The sequence below is a fragment of the Chanodichthys erythropterus genome, chromosome 10 (assembly GCF_024489055.1).
Source record: "Chanodichthys erythropterus isolate Z2021 chromosome 10, ASM2448905v1, whole genome shotgun sequence".
NCBI lineage: Eukaryota > Metazoa > Chordata > Actinopteri > Cypriniformes > Xenocyprididae > Chanodichthys > Chanodichthys erythropterus.
Window position 1 is genome coordinate 7,510,965 of NC_090230.1, and position 14,860 is coordinate 7,525,824.

The following is a 14,860-nucleotide window of genomic DNA, read 5'->3' on the forward strand; positions in this document are numbered from 1 at the left end:
GTTAGCAATAGAGATACCACGAAGACTACTATTAGAAATATAAGATGCAAATATCTGGGAAACTAATAAAAACAAATAAGGAGATATTGGACACCCTTGTCTAATACCATGTGACAAGTAAAACCTAGGAGAAGTACCATATTTTAATTTGATTGTACTATTACAGTTGTAATAAAGAGTTCTTACCGCCTTACAAAAATATTCACCAAAACCAAACTTTTGCAATGATTTAAAAATAAAATGATGTTCTACTGAATCAAAGGCTTTATAAAAATCCAGGAAAAGAATAAAACTATTATGCTCCACCAAACTGCTATAATCAAATAAATCTAAAACTAATCTAATGTTATTCATTATATGCCGGTCCTTCATAAATCCAGACTGAGTCTCATCTATAATGTTATTCAAATATTCTTTTAGTCTTTTAGCAAATACTATGGCAAAAATTTTATAATCGTTGTTAAGGAGTGTGATGGGTCGCCAATTGTCCAAATTGGTATGATCTTTCTTTGGTTTAGGTAATTCCTAATCGCGTGATGATACCCTGCGTTAATGTAGGAGGTAAAGCTTCTTTATCAATACTTTCTTTAAGAACATTAGTTAAAAAAGGTGAAAGTTCATCAGCAAATAATTTGTACAGCTCGGCTGTAAGCCCATCACATCCTGGGGATTTATTGTTTTTCAAACTCTTAATTGCACTTAGTACTTCCTCATGAGTAACAATGTCATCACAACACATTCTATCATTTTCAGAGATAACTTTAACATTAACTGAATCCAGAAACAAAGTTGTTTTCTGCTCTGAACATTTTGAAGTATAAAGATTTTTATAAAAATTAGCACTAAAATTAGCTATAACCTTTGGATCTTTTACTATTTTGCCATCAATGCATAACTGCTCAATTGTTGATAGGGTAAAATTACGATTTTCAAGCTTAAAGAAATATGCAGAATTAAGTTCTCCTTCTTCAAGCCATCTTTTCCTGGATCTTATATAAGCACCCCTAGCCTTCGATAAAGTATAAATCATCTAATTTACTTTGTAAATCTGCAACTTCATATTTTTCCTCCGAAGACATACAACTAAAACTACAGGTTTGAGATAATTTCATGATCAGGCTGTCCTCAAGAACCCTTCTCTTTTTTGCTAAGACTGCTCCAACTTTCCTTAAATAAACTCCAATCTCAAATTTTAGAAGCTCCCAATTGATACAAAAAGAATTTTGAATTGTGGCTACTTTCCAGTAGTGAGCAATTAATTCTTTAATTTTATCCTTTACATCTGGTAATTCTAAGAGTGAACTGTTAAGTTTCCACAAAGATGCTTTGCTATGGCCTGGTGCATAATCTGCCGTTAAAGGGGTGTTAATAAAGATAGTTTTGTGGTCAGTCAAAGGAGTACAATGAATGCCAACATGTAGATCAAATTTGGACATACATTTTGATATGAGCCAATAATCAATTTGAGATTGTCTTGACCCATTTTTGTTGGCCCAGGTAAATTCTAAATTGTTAGGGTATCTTTTTCTCCAAATGTCCACCAATTCAAATTTATCCATTAGCCCTAGCAATGCAGGGCTAAAACACGCTGTCGTCTTTGGTGGATACCTATCCAAATAATTATTAATTGATACATTAAAGTCTCCTCCTAATATAAAAAATGCATTAGGGAATTTATTCGACCAATATGCTAATTTCTCATCTAACTTGTCAAAGAAAATTTTATTATCCAAATAAGTATTGTACCCATATATATTTCCCAGAATTACTGTTTGTTGGTTAAGTGAAATCACTAATAAATGAAAGTGGCCCAAACTATCTGAATCTGATCCTAATATATCCCCATTAAATGTATTTCTCAAAAATACTAACCCCAGCAGAGTGTTCAGTGCCATGTGAACTCCAAATATCATTACCCCACTGAGATTTCCACCATTTGTAATCATCTTTAGTAGAATGACACTCCTGAAGGAAACAAAAATCTGACTTGTGTTTTTTAGCGAACAAAAAAAGAGCTTTCCGTTTGACACTATCCCTGAGCCCCCTGGCGTTAAAAGATATTAATGACAATGACATGAACAACGAACAATGCAAATAAGGAAAAAAACAAAAAAACAATTACAACGAAGTAATTGACTGAGTGAACTAAAAGAGTGCACCCGTTCAACTTATTTGTATATCATCTGTATTCAAGTAGTAACCATTTCAATGCCCAAAGTAAAAAAATAAATAAAAGGGATAAGTAAAATTAAACCAATATTTAATCAGCCTTTTAATAAAAATAACAAAACTTATCTATATAAAACGAATTATTGATATTGATATGAAATACCATTAAGATATTAAAACATGTGTTACTAGGAAAACAAAAATTTAACTTTAAGCATCAGTTCCTACTTTTTGAAGGGAAAAAAAAAAAAAAAAAAGATAAGTAAAAAAAAAAAAAAAGATATATATATATATATATATATATATATATATATATATATATATATACACACACACATATATATATATATATATATATATATATATATATATATATATATATATATATATAAGTGTAACAGATCCTAAGCAGAACGCAAGCTAATCCCAGAGAAAAAAACTGCTCATGAGTAAACGTTACTAGTGCACTAAACAACGTTAGGCCTGTTGACTACATCTTTAGCTGTCAGTCTTTTACCCTCAATGACAGCGAAGGGACCGTGAAAGCCAGCCCTCTTCCCTTCCCTTCTAGCCTTCTCCACAGTCGGCCACAGAAGAGTCCTAGCATCTTTGTCTTTTTGCGAAAGATCCTCGAATACCTTAATCTTCTTCTCTCGGAGTAAGTCGGAGGTTTTGGCGTCTTTCCAAACTTTGTCCCGCTGGGAACGCGACGAAAACAGGACTATTATACGACGGGAGGATTTTTCCGCTGCAGACCGAGGAGGACCCAGCCGATGAGCGATGTCAACTCCGCGGTGCAAATCAGCAGCGATGCTTGGAGAGACCTGGCTGAAGAGGTCGATAATCATCTGCTTCACGTTATCTCCTGATTTCTCCGGAATCCCAGCGACACGCAGATTCCACCTTCTCTTGTAAGCATCCAAATCGTCACATTTGTCACGAAGTTCGACGTTTTCTTTCTCCAATTTTCCGATTTTCTTTTCCATTTCGTCAGTTTTTTCTTTCAAACACTTCACCTGTTCACTGTGGAATTCGAGGGAGCTGATTATCTGTTTAATAGAGTTCGAGTTCTCAATAACCGTCTTTTCAACTCCTTGAATTCGGCGCAAAGTTTCTTCGTGCATGGCCTCCATTCTCTGCATGAATATCATTAGCATAGTATCACTCACCGCTGGACTATCAGAACTCGGTTTGCTTTTTTTTTGGCAGGATTGGGTTCAGGTGTATCGGGTAAAGGCACAAAACCACCAGACTGTCCAGCAACGGCATCCATATCAGAGCTCAGTGTTCTCCTTGCATAGCTGTGCATAGCAAAGTGCGTTTCTTCTTTTTCATCCATATTCTCAAATCAACACAGCAGTTTGTGGCTAAAACACGTGGATTAAAGCTAGTGATTAGCTAGCAAAAGGTGCGTCTGTAGAACTTAACAAAAAAGCAAAGAAAAAATAGAAGAAAAAAATACGCTTAAGTGCAGCTATTTAACTCATAAAACAAACATCACCTTTGAATTAGTTCTGAACATGAACATATTAGAAATTAGACCGGGATATGAGCAACGTTTTTTAGAGCCACAGCAAAACCGTCCTCTCACGACGCCATCTTGGCCTCGCCCCCAGATGGAGACCGCATGTCCCAAGTTTCCGCTCTAAAACTTGGCGTCATCAAACTACGCCTTTGTTTTGAATAGGCTTCTAGCGACCTCTAGCGGAAAAAAATATCACAAATTGTACCTTTAACTTTTGGTACCACTTTTGACATATTTGCAAAAAATAAATGATTGTAATTAACGTTACGCTTGTTTGTCTGTTTTTCATTTATTAATAGTATGTAGTTTTAAGAAATTGTTATGGGTAGGTTTAGGGGTAGGTGTAGGATAAGTGGCTCAAAATATCGTTTTAATGTCATATTTTTACTAAAATTAATTTTCCTACACATTTCTGTCCATTATGATTTATTCTTTTAACATTATGTATAAAATGGGTAGGTTTAGGTTCGGGGTGGGGTTTAGGGATATTACATTAATCTAAAAATATTAAAAAGGGAACATTTATATATATTTTATACATATATTTTTATGACATGAAAGATTCGTAAATATTTTACGTTTTATTCGCAGTAAAAACGTAAGTATGTTTACGTTTTGGTGCCATAATTACGTCAGTATTTGTACGTTTTAGCACCATTCAAAACGTACAAATATGTACGTTTTGTGTCTTTTAAAGTTACGTATTAATAACTACGTATTAACAATGAGACCAGGCTGTACATTTTCACTTTCTGACATGTCATATAACACGCAGGAGCAGCTTTCATGTGCCTTTTAGGATTCAGGACAGATGACACACCTGAAGACAATCAGGTTCCTTTATTGCTTTATAACTCTGCTTTCAATAACATTCATTTTATCAATTTGTTGTTAGTTTATTAGTGTCCTAAATGTTTTTCAAATTTTAGCCAATTTATTTGCCAAGAAAGGGACAGAGGGGTTTAATATAACAAGGATTCAGCACACAATAATAGGTTGATGACAAAGTATTACATGACACAGACGGTTTGTATTGAAAACAAAAGCAGCCTTTGATACTGTGTGCCTGTAGGCTGTGGAAATAAAGAGTCAGTATTTTGGTGTATCCAGTGAGGCGATGGATGGCCTCAGGAAAGAAGCATGATGTGCAGTCCTAGTCACTGTGCTCAGTAATGGTGTGGTAACATCTCATTTTGGTGAAAAAAAGTTCTGAATGATGACTGTAGATTTAGATTTAAGTTTTATAAAACATTTAAACATACTGATTAAATAAAGACCAACATGTCATAACTAATTGTTTTAACAATACAATTAACAACACCTTTTTTAACAAACAGGATTTAAACATGCATGATTGGTCAGGTGCTCTTAGAAAAGATGCCATGTGATTTACTAGACATCAGATGTTTTGTGTAAACCACAAATCCTGTTAGACTGGATCTAAACCTATATTTGTATCTACTAAGCAGGAAGTCTCTGTAGTTATGACTTGATAGATACTCATACATCCCTCAGACGGTGGATAATAAAATAAATAGAATAAAGGAGCATCTCCAAATTTGCACCTCAACTGACTTTGTTGATCCTTCATTCAGCAGTATGGGTAAGAAAACTATTTTTTTTTTTTTTTTTTTTTTTTCTTTGCTGAATGATAATTCTTATGTTGCAGTGCATTGATGAATCTGAGAATGATTCTTCTGTGTTTATTCTAGATCATAATCTGACCATTGTGTTATTTGGAAACTCTGCGGCAGTTCAGTTGCAACATGACAATATTTTACTTGGAGAACTACAAGCAGATATTGAAAATGGTGAAATATCCAGGACCGTTTCTTTGCAGATGAAGATGTCAGGACGATGTGTCTCAGTGATCAACATGATTGGCTTACATGAGACTGCAATTGATCTAGATCTGCTCAGTGGTCTACTAATGAATGAAAAAGAAATCATCTCCTTCGTCTTCGTTGTGCAACTGGGTCAGTTAACAGATGCTGATAAGATGGGTATTGAGTGGCTTCAGAGAGTATTTGGTGACAGAGTTCTTCCGTTTGTGATTATTCTCTTCACCTATGAGAATGAGGAAGAGTCTGACTCTATAATAGATGATCTGAAGAAAAACTATGCTCTGGAGCAGCTGCTGAAGAAATGTGGTGGAAGATATCATACTTGCAGCAAAACCATGAATATCCAGTCAGAGATGAGAGACCTGATGAACAGGATTGAGCATCTGTTTATTGAAAATAACCAGCAGTGCTACACTAGTGAGATCTACAAGACTGCATTAAGAGAGAGAGAAGACGTGCAAGATAGGACATGTCAAAGTGGTAAGAACACCGATTAAGTTTCAATGATGTTATGTTGGTACTCTGTTTATTTTCCCCTGACTCTAAAACTTCTATTCATGATTTACCACTTGTAACAGATACTCAGTCGAGCCAAGATTCTGAAGCTAAATTCAGCTTTTAATGAAGTAAAATATAAACAAAGACGATCAAAAACAAAACAAGAACTTCCAAAATAAAATAAATGAACAGACTTGACCAGACTAACACTGTGAAAAGAGTATAAATGCACAATTTCAAAGTCCATGCTCCATACAAAAAGTCCATACAAAAGACTTTAAATGAAATAATTAACTAACAGAAAATAGTGAAACCAAAATAATGAATTCAAAAAAGCTAGAACAGTATCATAGGCCCAAATATGTTAGTGTTATGTTTTGTTAAATATATTTTTTTAAAGGTGCCCTAGAACTTTTTTTTTTTAAAGATGTAATATAAGTCTAAGGTGTCCCCTGAATGTGTCTGTGAAGTTTCAGCTCAAAATACCCCATAGATTTTTTTTAATTCATTTTTTTAACTACCTATTTTGGGGCATCAGTGGTGTAGTCGGGGCGATACGCATGCATACGCCGTATGCTTACTTTTTGCTCAGGGCTGTTTGCGTATTACGACTTCTAAGGATCAGTATTTGCGTATACCCACTTGTTTTTTGCTTCGAAAGTCCATAAAATATTGTCCTGTTACCTTCCTCCCTTTAACTGTGTATCCAGTGCTGTTGTGTAAACTCGTGATTCTTTGATGTAATTGGTGTATGAGCACTTCTGTCATACCTTTTCCCACTCATAGTAGGTTAAAACCCAGGCTTCACAGTGCGTGTTCGCGCTGCAGTGAGAGAACTCCGATCAAAGCCGGTCGGTGTTTTGAGTGGTTCATTGAGCGCATTTCTCTCACTGCAGCGGTCACGGCATAAGAAATATGGTGGTGAGTAAATAAGACTATTAATTAATCATATAGCCTACATCATGCATTCGGAGCTTTTATAAGCGCTAAGTTCCCGTACGAACTGAAAAGACCATCAGCGCAACTGAAGCCTTGTTTATAATGCATTAGTGGTGCGGGAATAGTAAACATAGACTAGGCTGCTACTCTGAATCTTATCACGCTCCAAAAGTTTGATAAAATTTCCATTCCGACACTGATGATAAAATGTGCGGTCCATTTGAATTCTATTGAGAGTTAAACACTTTACAACGCTATAGAGAAAGTCAAACGTGACCAAAAGACTGAAAAGAGGACAAACATCATCTTGCGCCAACATTTATTAGGGAGCTTTTTAAATTATTCATGACCCGCCCTTACTAGAATTTATATCGTTTTATATAGGTAAATTTGGCTTACTTGTAGAATCTATAATCTATTAAGGGAATATATTTTCACTAGATTTATATTACACCTGTGACATGTTCTGTTGTTTCTATAGGCTATGTGTAGGTTGCTATTTTTCATAACAAATGCTATGATAATGTTTGACTTATTATGGCACACTGAAGTAGAACATTCTTTCAAACTGATAAGATTACATGTGCATAAATAATATAAAACTGAGTTTACAGAGGTTACCGGGGAAACAGCTCTATTTCTGCTGTTCCATGAGCTCCACCTACCGACAGAGAGTGGTTTAAATTTTCATTCAGCCTGACTACGGTTTTTGTTTGTTTGTGAAACTCATGGCCACATTTTTATAATGTTAATAAATTAAATTTTGAATAATTGACTTTTTAACATCCTTTTGAATAAAATTAAACTTTAATTTCAGATATATCATTTTTTACAGTGAATATAATTCCAAGGCAGCATGTTTACATAATAGTCAAACTGTAAAGCATTAAAAAAGTCAACCAATTTTAGGATGCACTGTATTTATTTGTTTTTAATTTTGTCATTAAAAACAAATATATACAGTGCATCCTAAAATTGGTTAACATTTTTAATTCTTTACAGTTATGTTACTAAACAACAAACTAAAACACATTTACTGTCATGTTTATGTTGTTTTTTAGTTTTAGTTATGTTGTTTTTTAGTCTTTTTTTTTTCTGGGTAATAGTACACCACTATTTTTTTTAGGACTACACCACTGTGGGGCATAAATAGAAATAAGCCGATTCAGGGTGTGTGGCCCTTTAAATCTGGTGCTCCACGCCCCAAGAGCTCGTGCTTGCCTTAAACAACATAAAAAAAAGTTCAAACAGCTAATATAACCCTTAAAATGGATCTTTACAAAGTGTTCGTCATGCAGCATGTCTAATCGCGTAAGTACAGTGTTAATTTGGATGTTTACATTTGATTCTGAATGAGTTTGAGACTGTGCTTTGTGGCTAACGGCTAATGCTACACTGTTGGAGAGATTTATAAAGAATGAAGTTGTGTTTATGCATTATACAGACAGCAAGTGTTTAAAAATGAAAATAGCGACCGCTCTTGTTTCCATGAATACAGTAAGAAACGATGGTAACTTTAACCACATTTAACAGTACATTAGCAACATGCTAACTAAACATTTAGAAAGACAATTTACAAATATCACTAAAATATCATGATATCATGGATCATGTCAGTTATTATTGCTCCATCTGCCATTTTTCGCTGTTGTTCTTGCTTGCTTACATAGTCTGATGATTCAGCTCTGCACAGATCCAGACGTTAATACTGGCTGCCCTTGTGTAATGCCTCGATCATGGGCTGGCATATGCAAATATTGGGGGCGTACATATTAATGATCCCGACTGTTACGTAACAGTCGGTGTTATGTTGATTCACCTGTTCTTCTGAGGTCTTTTAAACAAATGAAATTTATATAAGAAGGAGGAAACAATGGAGTTTGAGACTCACTGTATGTCATTTCCATGTACTGAACTCTTGTTATTTAACTATGCCGAGGTAAATTCAATTTTTGAATCTAGGGCACCTTTAAGTCTAAAATTATTTACATGAGATTAAGAAAACTTTAGTCATATCAGTCTTCAACAAAAAGAGGAAATGTCATTGTTTCTTTTAAGAGCACGGATTTGCTTTAACAAAATTTTAATATTTCTGTCACCTTTTCTGTTATGTCACAAGATCAAACCACAATTATTGAAAAGAGCATGGACTACACCTCATCAACCGAGACAAGAGAGAGACGTGGGGTAAGTGTCAAGTTAGTGTAAAAATAGAAGAGGAGCAGGAAGTTCGAAGGAATTCCACGAATGTAGACATACAGCTTATCCAAGTGTTTTTTAAATGAGTGGTTCCTTATTATCATTCCTTCCTTATCATAGATTCTCTTGACCTTTTATTGTTTTGGAGTTATTTAGATATTTACGGATAAATGTTAAAAAAAAAAAAAAAAAAAACATTTTTTGGACATTTTATCTGTCATGTGCACTGCTTTCCATAGACAGCTAATCATGTGCACACAGTTGAACATGGATGGCATGAAGGTTTCTTTCCAACAATTACTGGTTGTACTAAGATCCAAATGTTCATCTTTATTTCAGTTAATTGTAAATTGTTTTAAGCTAACTGCCTTGTGCTGTATGTTTCTCAGGGAGAGAAGCAATCAATAGATGGTGCAAGATTGGATCGAAAAGGAAACAGAAGGGGGGATAAAGCAGAGCATCTATTTCACAGGCTTTATCTTGATAAAAGGCTTCCCTTTAAACTAAAAGCTGAAGATGTTCTTCAACTAACTAAACATTCATTAGAGTCTCATGAGTCTTGTGCTGAGGAGGACCTGATTCAGACTTTCCTACAAAAACTACTGATGATGAACTACAGAGCAAGACACATTAAAACTATAGATACACAGCACGATAGACAACAAATAAACAATGACTTATTTGAAGACAATGTTGATCCCGATGTTTTCAGAGAAATATCTTTGTTTCCTGAAGAAACAAACAGAAGAGTTGCTGTTCACCCAATGGATGTTCAAATGGCCTTGTTTCATTGTGCTGATAGTTTCCTAAAGCAGCTCATTGTGACTAAACTGTCTCAGTGTCAATACGCTCTGCCTCTGCTTGTTCCTGATCCATTCACACAAGAGATTGAGTTTCCTCTCTGGACATTCAGACAACTCAACAAAAGCTGGAAGATGAAGAACGCCAACGATAAAATCATCAGTAAAATCCAGCCAATCTGGAAGGCAGAAACTCATATGGTGTCCTTTTTCAGGTTTGGCTCATTGACCTCATCCAAATCTCAGCTGATTAACAATCTAATCAACGAGAAACACAACACGTTCTTTCACATGAACTGCCCTGGCAGCAGCAAAACCAGAATACTGATGGATGGTGTGGTGGAGATCGCCTGGTACTGCCCCTCTGGGAAAGACACAGATAAATTTACTCAGTGTGTTGCGTTCTGTAACCTCCACGGTGATGCAGGAGCCAATGAGAAACAGCTGCAGATCCTCACTGAAATGTCTTCAGTCAATGTTGTTATTCTACCACGACTTGACCAGAATGATAAGAATGCAATAAAAATTCAAAACCTGTACAAGGACAGAAAGCCACTCATTTTTCTTTTTACTGAGGATGAATATAGTGCAACTGAGATGAGGACAGGGAAATACAAAATTGGACTAAAAAACAGAAATCAGTCAGATGTATCTGAGGAACTCACAGAAGCTATAAATGAATGTCTCTCGACCTCGTCGTCAGAATCATCTTCTATTTTTAGACTTGAAAATGTGTCCAAATACTCAGATATCAGAGTAGATGAGGAACATGACAATGACTGCAGAAAAGGAAAAAAAGCAGCCCAACAGTTGATGGGTTTACTGGAGGAAAAAGAATTGACAAAAATCAAAGAAACATTTCTGCCCTGTCAGGGGGAACTGTGGCATCAATGGTGTGAAAAGAACAAAGAACTACATCGATCTCAGGGAAATGAAGTAGACATGGAGCTAAACCAGAAACAAGATATGAAGATAATCCGTGCACAGCAGCATGTGTTGGATATTGGAAGTTTCATGAAGTTGTTTATTACAGAAATGATTTCACAATCTTCAAATGAGAAGATATTTTTTCTGAAATGGCTTGCAATCCTCCTGGATGAATATACCTCAGCCGACCTTTCTGCTCTTCATTACAAGTATAACGAAAAATGGTCAAAATGCAGAGCTGAGCAACACATGACCAATGACCATGCAGAACTTGATAGGATATCAAAAGAACTTCAAGCTGCAACCTTTGGTTTGGAGCACATCCTGAGGGAGATCGGTCAGATCTATGAATCATGTAAATCAGTGAACAGTAACAAGGAAGGACTGCCGTGTCATTTTTCTTCTCTCCCGAGTCTTGCTGCCGACATGATGATCTCTGGATTTCCCCTGGAGCTGATGGATGGAGATGCTGCTCATGTTCCTGTGGTCTGGGTTACTGCTGTTCTACATGAACTCATCAAGAAAGTGGGAGACCAGAGAGTCTTTGTGCTGTCAGTTCTAGGGATTCAGAGCTCTGGGAAATCCACTATGCTGAACGCTATGTTTGGACTGCAGTTTGCCGTCAGTGCTGGCAGGTGCACCAGGGGAGCTTTCATGCAGCTGGTCAGAGTGTCAGAGGAGATGAAAGAACAGCTGAAGTTTGACTATATTCTGGTTGTTGATACTGAGGGGCTTCGTGCTCTGGAACTGTCTGGAAGGTCAACAAGGCATCAAGACAATGAAATGGCCACCTTTGTTGTTGGTCTCGGTAATCTGACATTGATCAATATCTTTGGAGAAAGCCCATCCGAGCTGCAGGACATTCTTCAGATTGTTGTTCAGGCTTTCATGAGGATGAAGAAGGTCAGACTGAATCCCAGCTGCATGTTTGTGCATCAGAACGTTTCAGAAGTCACAGCCGGAGAGAAAAACATGGAGGGAAGGAGGCGACTACAGGAGACGCTAGATAACATGACAAAACTTGCTGCTAAAGATGAAGTCTATGTAGCAGAATGTTTCAATGATGTCATTACTTTTGATATACAGAAAGATGTGAAGTATTTTGCACAGCTCTGGGAGGGCAGCCCACCCATGGCACCACCAAACCCATCATACTGTGAAAACATTCAAGAGCTAAAGACAATGTTTTTTAGCCATGCCTCAAAATCAGATGGCTTAGAACTGACACAACTGAAAAGTCGCATTAAGGATCTCTGGGAGGCTTTACTGAATGAACGATTTGTGTTCAGCTTCAGAAATGCTCTGGAAATCGCAGCATACAGAAAACTGGAGACAGAATACAGCAAGTGGTCCTGGAGTCTTCGCAGCGCCATGCTGGAAATTGAGAACAAACTACACAACAACATAGGAAATGAAACAATTAATGAGGTTTCAGAAAGTGATCTTCAAGGAAAACTACAAGTAAAAAGTGAAGAAGTAGAAAAATCTATGTCAGAATTCTTTGACAAAGACAAAGATAAAGATATATTGATACAGTGGAAAGCATCGTTTTATATCAAAATCAATGAGCTTCAGGAAAACATTGTGAGAGAAACAACACGGAAATTAAATGAGATTCTTCAGCAGCGAGATATGAAGAAAAAGATTGATGCTGAGAGGACACGTCATGAAAATACTCTCTTTGAAAAGAGCAAAGAACTTGCAATAAAACTCAAAGACAAAGCCAATGATGAAACAATCCTGAAAAGAGAGTTTGATTCCTTTTGGAAAGACTGTGTTAAGAACATTACCAGAGCAACTCCTAAAATTAAAAACATTAATGTATTAAACGACATGAAACAACACTTCAGTAACTACAAAAGTGTCCCTGTAAACGCCTGGCAGAAGAGCAGGGATATTTTCTCTGTGCGCCATTATTCAGATTATGTACAGTTAAAGAAATCCAGTGAAACTACCTTCAGATCAGCTAAACAGAAGTTTGAGGTTGAGACCCAAATTAGAAACTTAGTCGATGACACTGCTCAACAAGTAGAGAAAATGATTGTGTCGTATAACATTGCAAAGATGGGCTACAACAACACCTACATTCAAGAATTTGCAAATCATATCAAAGAAAGAATAGAAAATTATGAGCAATGTTCCAGGGACTGTGTGTTAACAAAGGAATTTTACATAGATTTGGTTATTTCCATATGTAAGAAAGAAAACCAAGTAATTACTGACCAGTACAGAAAGTTCAGGGAAGCCAACGATCCTGTTTTGTACTTTGAAAAGAAGAGCAAAGAGTACTATAGTATTTTCCAGAAATATTGTCAAGGTGCAACATCAGCTGCCATTTTTGGTGGGATTATCTGTCAGAAACTGAAAGAGCCCATTCAAAAGAGTGTCCACAAAGATACTGCTAGAAATATGACAGACGAAATTAAGACAAATTGTGAATCGCTAAATGGAAACAGATCTAAACTAGAGAAACACATCCTCAAAACACTGGCAGAACAGGAGGATTTTGACAAATACCTTACATACTTTAATAGTCCCAGAGATCACTTAAAGAGTTTCATCAAAGATGAAGTCAATCGGTATATCACTGATAACTTCAGAGTCATTGTTCAGCCCAAGATGAAGGAGAACATTGACCTCCTGCAGCAGAAGATCATGGCAGCGGCTCACAGAGCAACTACATGGGTCAATACGACCAGCGGAGATGTTCAGAAGTGGTTGGATCACTTCACACTGCAACTCTCAGATGTGCTGATATTCTCTGTAAAGGACCTCAGTGGAGTGAGTCATGATGGTGTTGATGATTTCGATCTCCTAGAAGATGTGATACACAAAGAACTTTGTTCAGTATTATCTGAAATACAACATGAATTCAGCACAAAGACATTTCCAGTAAATCTGGAACATAACGACAGACCAGATGAGATTCTGATGGATCATCTCTGTCAGTGTTGTTGGATTCAGTGTCCATTCTGTTCAGCCACCTGCACCAACAGTTTAGAAAACCATACCGGAGACCACACTGTTCCTTTTCATCGAGTGGATGGGCTCACCGGGTGCTGTTATGAGGAAACAGAGTGTCTCAGTGCAGATTTTTGCACAACATTAGTGAGAACTGGTAAAATGTTCTACACAGGTCAGTGGATTCCATGCAGAGAATACAGAAATGCAGGAAATGTTTATGCAGAGTGGAGCATCACCCCTGACTTCTCTGAGCTGCCGTACTGGAAGTGGTTTGTGTGTAGATTTCAGAAAGATCTGGAAGATTACTTTGAGAAAACATTCCACAGGTGGGATGACATTTCGTATGGATGGAGACAATACACAAAAGAGCAAGCTATCGAGAGTTTGGATGAATACATCTAATGACAGACGAAAATGAGTCACGTGTAGGTCTAATTCATAGACCACAGTTGAGTTTCTGAAATTTTGGAGGAATTTTTTTTTATTATTATTATTCCTATAACATTCAATAATGATACATTCAGGATAAATTAGATCATAAAGTAATGTTTCCATTAATAACAAAGATGAAACTGTAAAGATTAATGTTTGTTAATTTTTAAGAGATTACAAATATTGTATTTTATGAATGAATAAAATATATGTGGATGTAATATTATGTTATAATACTCAAAATACTATAACATAATATTCAGAATATGGGAATGTTCATCATGCGGTTTTCTGCTTCCAGTGTGCCGTGGTCCCGCGGAGCAGCATTCGGTCTGACCTGCATGGACTGGCATTCAGTTTATGTGTGATAACAAGCAGATAAATGCTAATGATGTTTATTGTGCAGCAGTCATAAATAAATTGCCTTTGTAAAATGAAGTGGGACTTGTGTTTTTCACTCAAAAAGACACATAAACACAGAGTGTTTATACAAAGACTAATAAAGATGTAATTTAAAGGGATAGTTCACCCAAAAATGAAAATTATCCCATGATTTACTCACC

At 36.2% G+C, this 14,860-nt stretch overlaps 1 protein-coding gene across 1 annotated transcript; it reads left to right on the forward strand.

The window, feature by feature from the left end:
- The first annotated feature begins 4,844 nt into the window (after positions 1–4,844).
- Positions 4,845–14,267, forward strand: zmp:0000000606 (interferon-induced very large GTPase 1). Its single transcript, XM_067398531.1, has 6 exons — positions 4,845–4,869; positions 5,210–5,297; positions 5,407–6,018; positions 6,933–6,934; positions 9,118–9,179; positions 9,593–14,267. The coding sequence occupies exons 1-6, from the start codon at positions 4,867–4,869 to the stop codon at positions 14,265–14,267; spliced, it is 5,442 nt and encodes a 1,813-aa protein (XP_067254632.1). The 5' UTR covers positions 4,845–4,866.
- Positions 14,268–14,860: the final 593 nt, after the last annotated feature.

Excerpts from the sequence above, each read along its gene's own strand:
- zmp:0000000606 (XM_067398531.1), top strand. Across the intron at positions 5,298-5,406 it reads TCCTTCATTCAGCAGTATGG|ATCATAATCTGACCATTGTG; the intron begins GTAAGAAAACTA and ends TGTTTATTCTAG. Across the intron at positions 9,180-9,592 it reads GGGGTAAGTGTCAAGTTAGT|ATTGGATCGAAAAGGAAACA; the intron begins GTAAAAATAGAA and ends AGATGGTGCAAG.